The sequence below is a fragment of the Mesoplodon densirostris genome, chromosome 4, assembly GCF_025265405.1.
Source record: "Mesoplodon densirostris isolate mMesDen1 chromosome 4, mMesDen1 primary haplotype, whole genome shotgun sequence".
NCBI classification, from domain to species: Eukaryota; Metazoa; Chordata; class Mammalia; order Artiodactyla; family Ziphiidae; genus Mesoplodon; species Mesoplodon densirostris.
Genome location: NC_082664.1, coordinates 49,469,556 through 49,485,021, shown reverse-complemented (window position 1 = coordinate 49,485,021; position 15,466 = coordinate 49,469,556). Strand labels below are relative to the sequence as shown.

The 15,466-nt window shown below is 37.1% G+C and overlaps 1 protein-coding gene across 2 annotated transcripts; it reads right to left on the bottom strand.

The window, feature by feature from the left end:
• Nucleotides 1–346: 346 nt before the first annotated feature.
• Nucleotides 347–14,789, bottom strand: GNPNAT1 (glucosamine-phosphate N-acetyltransferase 1). 2 transcript variants are annotated; one of them, XM_060096207.1, is made up of 6 exons: nt 14,564–14,789; nt 6,957–7,124; nt 5,885–5,947; nt 4,037–4,164; nt 3,057–3,118; nt 347–1,557 (listed from the first exon to the last, which is right to left on the bottom strand). In XM_060096207.1, the coding sequence occupies exons 2-6, from the start codon at nt 7,108–7,110 to the stop codon at nt 1,410–1,412; spliced, it is 555 nt and encodes a 184-aa protein (XP_059952190.1). In that variant the 5' UTR covers nt 7,111–7,124; nt 14,564–14,789; the 3' UTR covers nt 347–1,409. The 2 variants fall into 2 exon arrangements, with proteins under 2 accessions (XP_059952190.1, XP_059952191.1); XM_060096208.1 differs by having other exon boundaries at nt 14,574–14,788.
• Nucleotides 14,790–15,466: the final 677 nt, after the last annotated feature.

The window sequence follows — 15,466 nt, the reverse complement described above, 5'->3', positions numbered from 1 at the left end:
AGGTTATAGGACTCCTAAAAAAGCAAAACTTAGCTTTGTTGCTTTCACTAGGGACAGATCAATTCATCTGCCTATGTCATCAGCAGGTGAGTAGTACACTCTCTGTTGGTGAAGAATTTCTGTTGTTTTAGAAAGCCAACTTTAGCTTTACTGCATGGAGGGAAATCTGAAATCTAGTTGAGGTAGGTGTGGATCAAAGGGATGAGAAACAGGTGGTCTTTACTTTCTAAGCTCCTTTTACAAAGGGTACACAAAACTAAGATTTTATGAACCATGACTTGACCTAATAATTCAATAGACAACTCAAGAAAAGCACAGAAAACATTTGGATTCTAACAAAAGACTATTCATATGAACAGGTTTAATGTAACATGAAACGTAAAAGATTCGAACCAGTAGTGAAGTATCTAATTCTTATTTCAACTTAAAAAAATAATTAAAATAAAATCAAAATAGGATAGTGACCAGAATAATAGTACCATTATAATCATATTAAATAGAAAAGCTTCCATCAACATTTTAAGAATGTAATAAATGCAGTATGATACATTTTAAAATACTCCACTCAATTTTGTAATCCATTTTCATAAAAATGTTACTCAGAAGAGAGGCTCGGACACCCCTGGAAAAATGAGAAATCAGCTTAGAAATACATAATATGCCAGGATTTACTAATTCACTGTTAAAAAGTACCTTATATTTCTCTTAGATATTTTAAACAAATGAATAATTATTATATTTCACATATAAGACAGATGGTACTTCAGCTACATTAGAATTATATCAACTTTTAGATGTACATTTAAATTGTCACATTTTATAAGAAGTTAATTTTCATTTCTCCTTATTTTAAAGGCTCACCAGGTTTGCCAGTATAGTATTAGGATCAGCAAATGTTGGACTGAACTACATTTAGTTATAATATGTCTAACATCCAATTTCACGTAATATATGTGAAATGATACACCCCTAAGTGGTATTTAGATATATTTCTTTGAAAAAAATATTAATTTTATGAACGTGATAAGAAACAGCCTTATTCACTGTATGCTTTTTTTTTTTTAATGAGCAGTACAGATAGCAGACATATAACTTCTTACTACCTATACTGACTACTATGAAATAAAGCCAAACTTTAGAAAAATACAATGCAAGAAAAGATTCAAGTTAAAAATATACTCCTTTGGTTAAAAATCATCCCCTTAATAATTTCATCTGTAATCTAAACTCAGCATGTCTCACCAGCCCAAAGTAATCTTCTAAATATCATTATACTTGTATTACAGTGTTTTCTTCAATCCAGTATTTATGGAGGTCACTGGGTTGCAGCAACAAAATATTTTAACTCTAGGAAGAGAGTGTAGCCTTGTTGCATCAGCTCCTTTGACAGATGTCTTTCTTAAAAGGTTTTACTTTAGAAACCTCTGACACATGTAGTTTTCTTCAGATACTGTATATCCAAACTTTTTATAGAAACCAGCGTTTTGTGGTAGACATTCAAGGGTAATCTTATAACAGTTCAGTTTCTTGCTTAGCAAAGTAAGGGTTGATAATAACCTGAAATTAAAGGAAAAAAAAGGTAGGCAAGGCATAGAGCATTTGTTAATAAAAATGGATTTTAGTAACAATGTGAGTGAATATCACATAAAACTTCAAGTTTGTATTACAAACAGGTTTATTAGATCATGGCCTTTCCCACTATATTCATTTAAATATTCAGATTGTAAGTGGTTAAACATTTAAATCACCCAAAGCATTTGATTTTGTTTCAAATATACTTTAGTAATCTCCAGCCCATTAATAAATAGAACAAATATTACCCTAAACCCTCTTTAAAAATAGGTTTTAAAATTAATATTAACACCAAAGACTAGAAACCTTTTAAAAAATATGGCCAAAATTAATCTTTTTCTCTAGATCTATTCAAACTATTTAGGAATAGCCAACATAAAATGGGTAAATAATTGCTTTGTTCTTTATCATTTTTAAAGTTACTTAAATATTTGTGAAAGAATGTATTAGGTTAACTCTGGATTGGTCTAACTAATATGAAGTATAAACAAAGCAAAAATGTATACATCTTTATAAAAACTAGGAAAGATCTACAAAAATACCTGAAGGGTTTTCTCATGTTGTATAGGTTGAAAAATCTTATTCTGAAGACAGAACCTCTTGATTGAAGTTACACAATTATAAAAGTCATGACTAAGTTACATGGACTAGAAATACTAGAAATTGGTCTCTTTCGTTCACTGATGTATACCAAATACATTGAATAGTATCTGGCATATAGCAGGTGCTTAATATTTACTGAGTGATTTCCTTAAAACTCAGAAGGGATAATATTAAAAAGCAAGTTCTATTTTATAAATATGCAATAAACCTACGAAACTTACTTTAAAAGATATAGATAAATGTATAGAGGATTACATTGTGAAGGCTGTTTCAGTACATGGTTCTAAAACTTCCGTAACTGAAACATTTCCTTTGTTTTTAAATATGACAGAGAAACGGACAAATTACTTGGCTCACCAAAAGTTTCTGTTTCCTACTACTATAAGAGTACTACTGGGGCTTCCCTGGTGGCACAGTGGTTGAGAGTCCGCCTGCCGATGCAGGGGACATGGGTTTGTGCCCCCATCTGGGAAGATCCCACATGCCGCGGAGCGGCTGGGCCCGTGAGCCATGGCCAATGAGCCTGCGCATTCGGAGCCTGTGCTCCGCAACGGGAGAGGCCACAACAGTGAGAGGCCCGCGTACCGCAAAAAAAAAAAAAAAAAAAGTACTACTACTAAAAGTTAATAGCTAAGGTGTTGCTGTTTTAACAGTACACTTCCAATTTCCAAACTTTATGGTAAAAATTATATAAAAATACCTTATTTCTTCATTAAATTCAGTCTAAGCTATGGAGTGAGAATGAGTTCATAATTAATGATGCTTAAAAAACTTCAAACAGGAAAACATTTTTTAAAAAGTATCTTGCAAGGAAGGCACTGTAAACTGAAACACAAAGAGTATCTAATTTATCCAGGGTTACCTTGTTTCTGCCTACTTACAATTTGCCAAGCTGCTTTCCTCTGCATTCATCACTAACAACAACATCTTCTACTCTTCCTCTCTGAAAATATTTACAATGTTTAAAGGACTAAGCATGTAGTTTTGTTTTAGTTAAATCAACAAGTGACGGTAAGAATTAATTGATAAATGTTTTGTAAACCTGAACTTTGCAAAATGCAAAAATTTTTAACTTACTATTATAGAGGAGATAATACAATCAATTTGTGGCCTAATTTTGCTTTGTCTGTATCTTAAACCCTCCCACCCATTTTAAAGCAAGCCTCAGAATCCACATCACCAAAATGTAATCTTGTCATGAATGTACTACATCCATCATCCTACTCCTTGCATAACTGCAATTTATTTCAGACATCCAAATACAGTTTATTAATTTCTAGTACAGAAACCACACCAAAATTCATACTTCACAGAATAATTCCAAGTGTTTTCTATCATATTCCCATTGGATTACCTAGGTTTTGTTTTCTTTACTATTTCATGTGAGTCATGAGGAGTGAAGGAAATCTACAGGCATTAGAAGTGTCACAATTAGAACAGAATATATTATTCTGAACCCTTTACTACTGGGAAACTGATGGGAATTTGTGTTAATGTAGTGTATTCAAAGTATTGTTTTTGAATAAAAATTAGCATTAGAGATTCCAAACATTACTGCCAAATTCCACGATGCTGACTTGATTTCTCTATGTCTATACCAATTCTAACACCTTACAGAACAATTTTTAGCAGAGAATTCATATTATTAACACATTTTCTTCCTCATAACTCTTAGAAGACAATGGGAAATTGACTATTACTAAGTGATTTCTAAGAAGAAAAAATTTTATTCTAGCTAATATTTAGCTCTCTCATTTTACAATAAAAAGCAGTGGGAAAACAGATTTGTCTAATGGTAACTCAGTCGATTTTGCTAGAAAACACATATCCATTTTACTCATAAGCATTAATGAACACATACCTTAGCACAGGAATGGATGAATTTATGTTCTATTATCAGAGTTGCTGTAGCAACTATCTGTCCTAAAGTTACATCTTCCACAACTGTAACATAATAATCCCCAGATTTCTTCATGTGCTCAAAAGATTCTGTGGAAATTGGAAAATAGTGTTATGTGGTAGACATTAAACTTTATTAGGTGCCAGAAAAATACTAGAATTAGCTTACTTCAATAAATATTATTGAATATTTGTAGCTATTTTACCACAGTAATTTTAAAGAAAATATCAATTATTAAAAATGACCATGTAGTTGAAATATCAGCAATCAATATCAACTGGAAAATAGTCCATACATTTAAAAAATCTTCTAGCAAAATAAAGTAAGACTAATATAGCTATTTTAGATGAACAGCATTTAAAATACAAATAAATTGTACATGTTGCCATTTCTGTGACTAGTGAATGAAAACTTTCATATCTTCATTACTAGTTAACTTTAAATTGATTCCTTTAACCTTTTCACTTAACAGATATTCACACAGAACTCTTTGCAAATTTTAATAAGAGAATGTTTATGTGTCTCCATTCTTTAATTTTTAGTCTTTTGATTTTAAAATAACTTGACAAAGTAGTTTTCAATTTTCCCTTTGTGCTCTCAAGTGTTCCATGATTACATGACCTGTTTTAGAAATAGAATCATTTTTGTTTGCTTTGAAAGCACCTTGTGAAGTAGATAAAAAAAATAAGCCTTGGGGCTTCCCTGGTGGTGCAGTGGTTGAGAGTCTACCTGCCGATGCAGGGGACGCGGGTTCGTGCCCCGGTCCTGGAGGATCCCGCATGCTGCGGAGCGGCTGGGCCCGTGAGCCATGGCCACTGAGCCTGCGTGTCCGGAGCCTGTGCTCCGCAATGGGAGAGGCCACAACAGTGAGAGGCCCGCGTACCGCAAAAAAAAAAAAATAAGTCTTCATTTCCCAGATTTTTCCAAAGCCACATAGCAAACAGGAGCAAAAGTGGAATAAATATCTTCCCCTCAAATTGACTTTTAGTACTTATATTGATGAAATAACATGATTTCTCATCTAATCTGATATGCCTGCAAAGAAGAATTGAGGAATAAAAACTGAGCCTAACAGTCTCAACATACTGTTTATTTCCACAGTCTTGTTCTAGTAATGGGTCTGGAGTGGGAAGAAATAAATTCAATGAAGGAAAAGAAACAATGAGAATCAGGAAATAATAATCTTCACCTCAGGAAGGTCATATAGAGTACAAAATAAAATTACCTACTGAAGGAAATGAAGAAAATAGGAAGACACTGTTAACAGCATTGGATGGAGTCAGGAAGGTTGTAGTTCTTTTCTTACCAATAACTACCTGTGATCTTGGGTAAGTCATTTGACCTCTCTTTTAATTTCCATCCTCATATGTATTAAAAAGGGGGAGGGATGAACTAAAAGATACCAGCCAACCTTAAAATTCAATATAAATGAACCAAAAAATAAATTTAGAACGTATTTTCTTACATTTTTGATTGGGTGATGAAATTTCCGTGAAATGACCTAACCACATGAAAGGTAAACACTACAATAAAACACAATCTCTAAGGCTGCCACACAGGTTCTGTGCTACAGTAATTATCTAAAAGTAGCCAGGTATTTTGTAAAACATGGTAGTTGCTACATTTGGATTCTAAAACAGTTCAGCCACATTAAACATTTAAATAAGAAAATAGCTAATTTGTTATTTGAATAATTTCGAGCTATTTGAACAAAACCACAAGTAGACACTGAACAGAGCTCTAAACAAAAATAAAATCTTGTTTCCCTTTATTTCTTTTCCTTCAGGAAAAAGAGACTGTAGGACTTACTCATAAATTGTTCCGGGCTGACAACTCCAGTCTCTGTCAGCTGACCTAGTACCTTAAAAAAACCTAGTTTTGAAAAACAGATTTCAAGTCATGAGAACAGCAAATGAAATATATATCAAAAGAAGTAATGTGTCAAGCTGGTGGGCAATTATTTTTTCAAAACTTTATGTAATGAACTATTTTAAAAGATTAAACTGAAACCCATTATTCTTTCTATTATCACTACGTAAAACAAATAGTAATAGGTTTTACCAATGTTTTTGCCTGCATAACGTTTTTGGAATAGTGCTGACCTTAATACTCAATATTTACAGAACCAGCATGTACAGTTTTCAATGTAATTTGCGTTACATTCAATGCAAGGGATGCTGAATTTTCCCAAATGTGTGCTTTGGTTTTACTTAAAAATGCAAGATTCTCATTATGACCAAATATGATACTATTTGTAAAATAAAATATAAATAACATTGTTGAGACTACAGTTTTTAAAGATTCCTGATTAATTTCATTAATGTCACGTTAAATTAATGTGAATAGCATAGAATGTTGAGAATCTTAACTTCTATACACCCAATAATTAATTTGACCAAAATATAATAGTTTCTTAAGATTTCCTACCAAGAAGAAAACTGTAAAAAGTTGATTTTTGATTACTGAAATTTAAGGAAATCATTTTGGAGAATTTAGATGTTAAAAAAAGGAATACACGTAGACAAAACTTTCTGCAACTTATCCAAGGCAAATTATCTTTATCCTCATTCCCCATCCAGCTTCTTAGAGAAGATTCTTCCTATGTGTCATTATACAAGATAATTTCCCCTTTTTGGCTGCTTAATTAGGAAGGAACACTGTTGTACTTAAGTCATTTGAAATACTGTAATACAGTACTGTAATACAGTAACATCTGGTCTGTACACATTGGAATTGAGTTCTCAGTCACTTTAAAATTTAAGCACAAAAAATAATATAAAAGTCCAATAGTATTTTTAAAAATTATAGGCATCATCATGTTTGTGGAGAACACATAATGCTAACTATAAGTCTAACCAGATTTTGTAAACTGAATCCATACCTCTATTTAAATCAGCAGTACAAAGAGGCCTCAAAACCAAACCTTCTCCAGGATGTGTTGGGGAAATGGCTGGAGAAAATGTAGCCGTATTCTGACTCCAATCCACTTCTTTGAGTAGACTTGGGTCAAACATAGGCGTTTCATCAGGTTTCATCTTTGCAGTAAGGTCTAAAATAAAATTTTAAATGTTAAGGCATTTTGTTTAATAGAAAATTGTTGATTGTCAAGAATGTCAATTTCTTTATAAAAATTAATGCAATTAGAAAAATTCTTTAACAGGTATGCAAGATATTTTATTTTAGCCTATCCTGACTCTAACATCAAATGCCACAGCTAGAGCGCTATAGAAAACTCACAGATTCTATCAGACAGTAAACAAGTGACTAAATTTAGAAGTTTTACACTTGAAAACTCCATTTTCTAATAGGACTTTTAAAGCATTTTTTCCTCTGGGTCAGTGCTACTAGTGTAGCACTGTGAATAGCTGACTTTTCAGGAGCTCGCTCTTTTTTTTTTACATTATTGAATTTTATTATTGGGCTAAGGAGTAACTCATCAGTTTTACCTGACACTAAAGAAGACTTACTGGGCGTGTAACTTTTTTAAAAATTATGAACCATGAACAGAAAATTCTCTGCATTCACTGGAATATTTGGTCTCAGCTATGATAGATTCACAACAAGACTACTGGATTTTGTTTTCACAGCAGTCTTTCTAAAAATCTGTAAGTTTCTCAGCTGCATCTAAGCAGCTTAAGAATAGCCAGTGTCACAAAAACAGAAATATAGATCAATGGAACAGGATAGAAAGCCCAGAGATAAACCCATGCACATATGGTCACCTTATCTTTGATAAAGGAGGCAAGAATATACAATGGAGAAAAGACAGCCTCTTCAATAAGTGGTGCTGGGAAAACTGGACAGCTACATGTAAAAGAAAGAAATTACAACACTCCCTAACACCACACACAAAAATAAGCTCAAAATGGATTAAAGACCTAAATGTAAGGCCAGATGCTATCAAACTCTTAGAGGAAAACACAGGCAGAACACTCTATGACATAAATCACAGCAAGATCCTTTTTGACCCACCTCCTAGAGAAATGGAAATAAAAACAAAAATAAACAAATGGGACCTAATGAAACTTAAAACCTTTTGCACAGCAAAGGAAACCAGAAACAAGACGAAAAGACAACCCTCAGAATGGGAGAAAATATTTGCAAATGAAGCAACTGACAAAGGATTAATCTCCAAATTTTACAAGCAGCTCATGCAGCTCAATATCAAAAAAACAAACAACCCAATCCAAAAATGGGCAGAAGACCTAACAGACGTTTCTCCAAAGAAGATAAACAGATTGCCAACAAACACAAGAAAGAATGCTCAACATCATTAATCATTAGAGAAATGCAAATCAAAACTACAATGAGATATCTCACACAGGTCAGAATGGCCATCATCAAAAAATCTAGAAACAATAAATGCTGGAGAGGGTGTGGAGAAAAGGGAACACTCTTGCAGTGTTGGTGGGAACGTAAATTGATACAGCCACTATGGAGAACAGTATGGAGGTTCCTTAAAAAACTAAAAATAGAACACCATATGACCCAGCAATCCCACTACCGGGCATGTACCCTGAGAAAACCATAATTCAGAAAGAGTCATGTACCACAATGTTCACTGCAGCTCTATTTACAATAGTCAGGACATGGAAGCAACGTAAGTGTCCATCACTGGATGAATGGATAAAGAAGATGTGGCACATGTATACAATGGAATATTACTCAGCCATATAAAGAAACGAAATTGAGTTATTTGTAGTGAGGTGGATGGACCTAGAGTCTGTCATACAGAGTGAAGTAAGTCAGAAAGAGAAAAACAAATACTGTATGCTAACACATATATGGAATCTAAAAAACAAAAAAAAAAGGTCATGAAGAACCTAGGGGCAAGATGGGAATAAAGATGCAGACCTACTAGAGAATGGATTTGAGGACATGGGGAGGGGGAAGGGTAAGCTGAGACAAAGAGAGTGGCATGGACATATATACACTACCAAATGTAAAATAGATAGCTAGTAGGAAGCAGGTGCATAGCACAGGGAGATAAGCTCGGTGTTTTGTGACCACCTAGAGGGGTGGGATAGGGAGAGTGGGAGGGAGGGAGATGCAAGAGGGAAGAGATATGGGGATATATGTATATGTATAACTGATTCACTCTGTTATAAAGCAGAAACTAATATACCATTGTAAAGCAATTATACTCCAATAAAGATGTTAAAAAAAATAGTGTTTTTCATGCTATTGAAAAATGATCAATTACGGTATTTTCCTCTCTTCTGAACATTCAGAAATGGTCAGGTTCTTATTAGGTGTGGTCTAATAAAAGTGAGACTTAAATAAGATATAATGATAGAAAGAATGAAAAACATATGAAGCATAAAAATGGCTGGTGTGGGGGGGTGCTTCCCTGGTGGCGCAGTGGTTAAGAATCTGTCTGCCAATGCAGGGGACACAGGTTTAAGCCCTGGTCCGGGAAGATTCCACATGTCACGAAGCAACTAAGCCCATGTGCCACAACTACTAAGCCTGCGCTCTAGAGCACGCGAGCCACACCTACTGAAGCCCGTGCGCCTAGAGCCCGTGCTCCACAACATAGAAGCCACTGCAATGAGAAGCCTGCACACCACAACGAAGAGTAGCCCCCGCTCGCCGCAACTAGAGAAAGACCGCGTGCAGCAACGAAGACCCAACGCAGACAAAAAAAGAAAAAAATAGTCTGGTGGGGCACACTTCTGTGGAACAGAGCTGCTGGAGGAAAGTCTTCCTAACAATTATTAGGAGATTGTAAGGCAACACTGAACTTTGATTTGTAAGCCCATGCCCAGCTACAAAAACCACAGTTGACCCTTGAACAACATGGGTTTAGGGTGCCAATCCTCCACACAGTCAAAAATGCGCAGTTGAAAAACCATGTATAACTTACAGTAGGCCCTCTGTATCTGCAGTTTCATATCCGTGGATTTAACCAACCTTGGAATGTGTAGTACTGTAATATTTACTGTTGAAAAAAATCCGTATATAAGTGGATCCTTGCAGTTCAAACCTGTGTTGTTCAGGATCAGCTGTATTCTATTTGATACCTGCCTGTACTTCTTTGAAACAAAGAATTTAAAGATATATATCCATAACATACTACCATAAAACAAGAAAGCAATGCCAGAAAAATTAAAGCCCACTTAATAACAGAACAATTTCCCCAATAACCCAACTCCCAGATGTTCCCTATTTCATAAGTCACAATATGCTTAAGGGCAACTATTCTTAAGTTTTCCGTAAAGGTTGACTGAACTGTATAACCCTATGTAACTATTATATATAGGTAATATATATATAATATATATATACTCTGCTGCAGTATAGCAGAGGCTTTGGGAAGGTACTGTGATGTAATAATAGAAGTTAACATTTGTTTGGCACTTATGTGCCAGCATTGTTCAAAGAACTTTACACATTACTAATTCACTTACTATAACAATCCTACAGGGTAGGGATGATTATTATCTCCATCTCAACAGATGAGGAAATGCAGGTGTAGACAAGTAACTTGCCCAAGGTCACAGGATTAGCAAAGCTGAAATTGAAACCTAGACATGGAAAGAGCATGAGCTCTGGAGTCAGACCTGGTGTTCAAACCTCAACTGTGTGATGATGGCTAAGGAAGTTAAACTGAGAATGTTGCCTCATTTGTAAAATGGAGATGAAATTGTTGGAAGAAATGAATTACTGTATACAAGTACCTAACAGTGCCTGGCACAGGGCAAGTTTTCAACAAGATACATTGATACTTCAGTTAGCAACTAATTTAAAATTTATTTTTATACGTTCTTGTTAACTTTGTTCACCTTTAAATTAATTCGTGAGTTAGGCACTGTGCTGGGTACAGGACCTACAGAAAGATTATCTATTATGTTTATGTTAAACAAAGCATTCTTGGAAAGGAAAGAAAGAACTTTAAAAATAATAGTTACTATGTAGAATACTGAGAGGTTTGTTTTCTTTCCCTCAAAAAGGACTCAGATCATGTTATGCTGTAAAAACTATGCCTGGATCTAAGAATAGTAAGGAAAGGAAACTGTGATGATTAAAACAATCATTCATAAAATTTAACAAGCTTATGGTCCACTTGAAACAGATTTTTTTGTAGATTAATTTTAGTGCATGCACTTTAGTATTTGTCCCTGATAATTGGACCCCTGAGGCTTTTGAGAGTACTCTAATCTGAAAGATGGATAACAAAATTGTTTTTCAGGTATACAGATAAACAGGCTAAATATCAATAAAGTAAAATGTGTACATTAAGTGCAGAAGTCAGAAAGTATTACAAATTTAAGTTCTTCAAGACAACATACCATTTAAACATTTTGATGTTCATGCTATTTAACATACAGTTGTAAGCATGAAGTTTAAAGAAAGCTCAAAATGAAATGTGGATGGACATTAACATAATTTAAAGTTAACGAGATTTCTTCTTCCTATAAAGTTGCCTGAGTTTACAATGAAATGTGCCTAGAAAACTCGCAAAATAGGGTTAATAATTTCTGAGAGAGAGGGGAGAAGTACACAGAAGAATTAGGATTTGAAGGCTTTAAAGAATTTTAAACACTAGTATTAGTAAATACTAATATTTTCCTGTGCTTTTCTTTAATCGATGGTCTTATTCCATGAATGATAAAAATAAATGATACTGGCTAATATTTATTGAGTACTTTATATACAAATGAAAATACAATGAAAGATGTATCAGACCAGAAAGCCGGCACAGTAACTAGTTCAAGATAACAGAGCAAATAAGGAACAGTGAGGATTCACAACCAGGTAGCAGGGCCAGCTTCAAGGACACAGGGCCCCGCACTTAGTTCTCTGCTGCCACTGTCGAAATTGTTAATAATTTTTAAACAAAGAGCCCTGCATTTTCATTTTTCACGAGTTGCCACAAATTATGCAACCATTTCTGCATGACTCCAGACTCTATACTCTGTAGTATTGAAGAGGCACTAGTGAAGGTGAATTCTCTACTTTATTGTGCAAGAGTTTAAAATTTAGTCAAAGCAGCACTTATATTTGGAAAGTAAGAATTTCAGGCTAGTTAAAGTACTTAATGCGTTCTGGATAGAAATAGGAATCCATATTCTTATGGCAATAAAAAATTAATATCAAGGGACTTCCCTGGCAGTCCAGCGGTTAAGACTTAGCCTCCCATCGCAGGGGGTGCAGGTTTGATCCCTGGTCGGGGAGCTAAGATCCCACATGCCTCGTGGCCAAAAAGCCAGAACATAGAACAGAAGCAATATTGTAACAAATTCAATAAAGACTTTAAAAATGGTCCACATCAAAAAAATCTTAAAAAAAATTAATATCAAAATGTTTATATGAGCTATTTTACAAAACAGAGCCATACTTAAGGTTACCTTCTTTTATCTTATTCTGTCCCCATACAGTAAATTCTGCTGGTGCCCAATTAATATGCTGGGCAAGTTAAAGTAAGATGTGATTTGATACTAAATTTCAAAAGCATTTATAAAAGAGCGAAACACGTAAATTTATTTGGTTTACAAAAGAAATAATTTTCAGCATCTTAAAGTGCCCTCAGGTACCACAATATAGGAAATTTCAGTAAACAGAACCGCACAGTTGTTTGAAGCTGAATTTCACCATTATCATTGAGGTCTTATTTTGTTCTGTTTCTTTTGGTTTTGGGTTTTTTTGGCCACGCTGCTTGTGAGATCTTAGTTCCCCAACGAGGGATCTAACCTGGGCCTACAGCAGTGAAAGTGCCGAGTCTTAACCACTGGACCGCCAGGGAATTCCCTCATTGGGGTCTTATTTTGAAGATTTTAGATTAATTAAAAAAAGTAAACCCTAACCCTTCTTAAGTATTTCTCAAGTACCTTTTCTGTTTAACTACTAAGTTAACAAGCATTTAAAGGCCCATATATGCCTAACCTTAGCCCAATAAATGCCTAGTGAATGAATAACGAATGGTATAAGACTTATCTGGAGATCACATTTCAGAAAATCTAGAAGAAAAAAAAAGATTACTAAACTGCTACAAGTGATATCACAAAAACCATACACCAAAGTCATTTTTACTAAGACCACATCAGGTTTTCAGTCGGTTGACCATTCTTTGGACACAGTTTCAACAGGTTTCTCAGCATCTATAGTGCACTAGAATACACATGGGGAGGAGCTGCTGCTAGAATCAAGCAACTGAGAGCAACAAGTAAGAAGACACTGGGAATGAAGATTTCAAAAGTTGATAAAAAAATTAAAAAAAAACAATCTAAGGTCAAATCTAAATGGGCTTTATATACCTCAAGAGCTTTCGGGGCATTACTGTATGACTTCAGTACATGGTTAAAGCAGGAAGGGGGCCCGTGTGCTGTTTGAGACTTTGGGGTTCGTCTACATACATTTTATAACTATTTCAATAGTAATTTGACTGAATTGTGAATCTAAAGAACACTTCATTCGGTGATGATTTTAATAGGCCTAGCTATATTTATTAAATTATGCAGTTACACTTCAGTTGAGAATTTTAAAATTTCCTGATAGTTTATTTGATGCCTGTGATTTAGGCATTATTCTCAGTCTACCCATGAGCAAGCTGGAGCACGTGGAGCTTTCAGTACTTGACCCCAAGGTAACACAGCCAATGAGTGAATTGGGACTAAATCCTCCGATGTTGTTCTCCCGTCTTGAGCTCTACAGTACCATACTCAATAGAAGCCAATATTTACATCATCATGCCAGACAGGGAGGTGTCTCCCCTATTCTAAAAAATGTCAGTGAATCCTGCCTAATGAAGCTGACCTAAATGATTTCTTGAGGTCCATTCTAGGATTTATTCACGAGTGTATATCCTAACAAAACTATAGTCGCCCTTCTATTTTTTAGGAAATTTTAAGAGTTTCATTTACATAAGCAGCTCCTATAAGAGAAATCACAGTACTCAAGTGTTTCTAGGGGTAGAAGCCCCCAGAAGACACAAAGGATGTCCGTCTTTCCTGCGGTGAAAACCCCGATTTAGTCAGTGCAGGTGATCTTCGGAGCAGAATCATGTCCTCAAGTGGCTCCTGACCGCCGTGGGGTGCTACTCGGAAAGGAACGGTGGAAAACAGGGCCAGAGGCGTTCGTGCCCATTTCAAACCCGATGGCGGCAGAGACTGTGAACAACTGTCTCAATCCCCCACGCTAAAGCCTGACGAACGAAGAATTAGTTTCGACCCCAGTCTCTGTTCCTGCCTGCTAGGGCCACCTCCTGCACGGCTGGACCACTGGCCATCATCCCTAACCTCTGCTCCACGCGTGTGTCCGCTCAACTTGCTCCAAACTGCCCTCTACGCCCTCATACGCACCCAGCTGGCGAAGATAAATGCCCGGCTCCCCGAACGGAACCTCCCCCCGCCCCGGACCGGGCCTAGCTCGCCTCGCCCGGGGGTAGCAGTCACACCTGTTTGGTAAACCTGAAGGGCAGGCCCAAGCCAGAACCCAGGGCATCCGGCCGGGCCCCGCTCTCTCTCCCCGACCCCCGGTCCCCCTCACCCGTAGAGACCTGCAGTCGGCGCTCCTCTCCAGGTCCGCTGGATTCTAACCCACCCGGGTACACAGCACTAGATCCACATCCGGCTTCAGCGGCAGCCCCACCTCCTCCACCTCCGGGTCTACAGTCTCCCACAAGGCCGCCGCTCCGCGAGCCGCCGCCAGGACGTGGCAGTACCGACACCTCCAGCCCGCCCCTGCCCGCTTACGCAGGGCCGCTCGCAGGCGGAGGAGGCAACGGCGGGCGGAGGCGGGGTCGAGAGCCTGGGGGCCGGGCGGGGGCGGGGCCTGCTGCTGGCGTCAGCACAAGAGGCGGCGGCGGAGACGTTGCGGGGACTTCACCAGGCAGGCGTGCCGGTAACGAATCCCGGCCCCGTGCGGCACCCGCTCCTCGCTCCCTAAGGCTTCCCCCACGGCCTCAGCGTCTCGGTTTAACTGGACATAATTCTGCCTCGGAGTCAGCTAAGCACTGTAAGTCGTGTCTAGTTTGTGCATCTTTGGTTCCCAGAGACCAGAGTCTCGACCTCTTCCCTCTTCGTTTGCCCCTCGTTGCACCTTCCTTTCGTAGTCAGTTCATTCATTGATTAGGACTTCGGCTACTCGCTGGAGGCTCGAAGCTCCTCATCCCCAGTTTTCTGAGTCACACATCCTGCCTCTGTGAGGTGGGACCCCTGCATTCTACTTCGAGACTACGTTTTATTTCTCGCTCAGATCCTTTTTGGATGAACACGGGGGTTAGGACAATGATTCTCAGCTGCGGCGATTTTGCCTCCCAGGAGGCAGTTGGCAATGTGTGGTCATTTTCAACCTCAAGTCTGGGAGAGAGGTGTTACTGGCATCTCTCCAGATGATAGAGGGTAGATATGGGTAGAGATCAGGCACGCCGCGACATGTTTTACAATACAA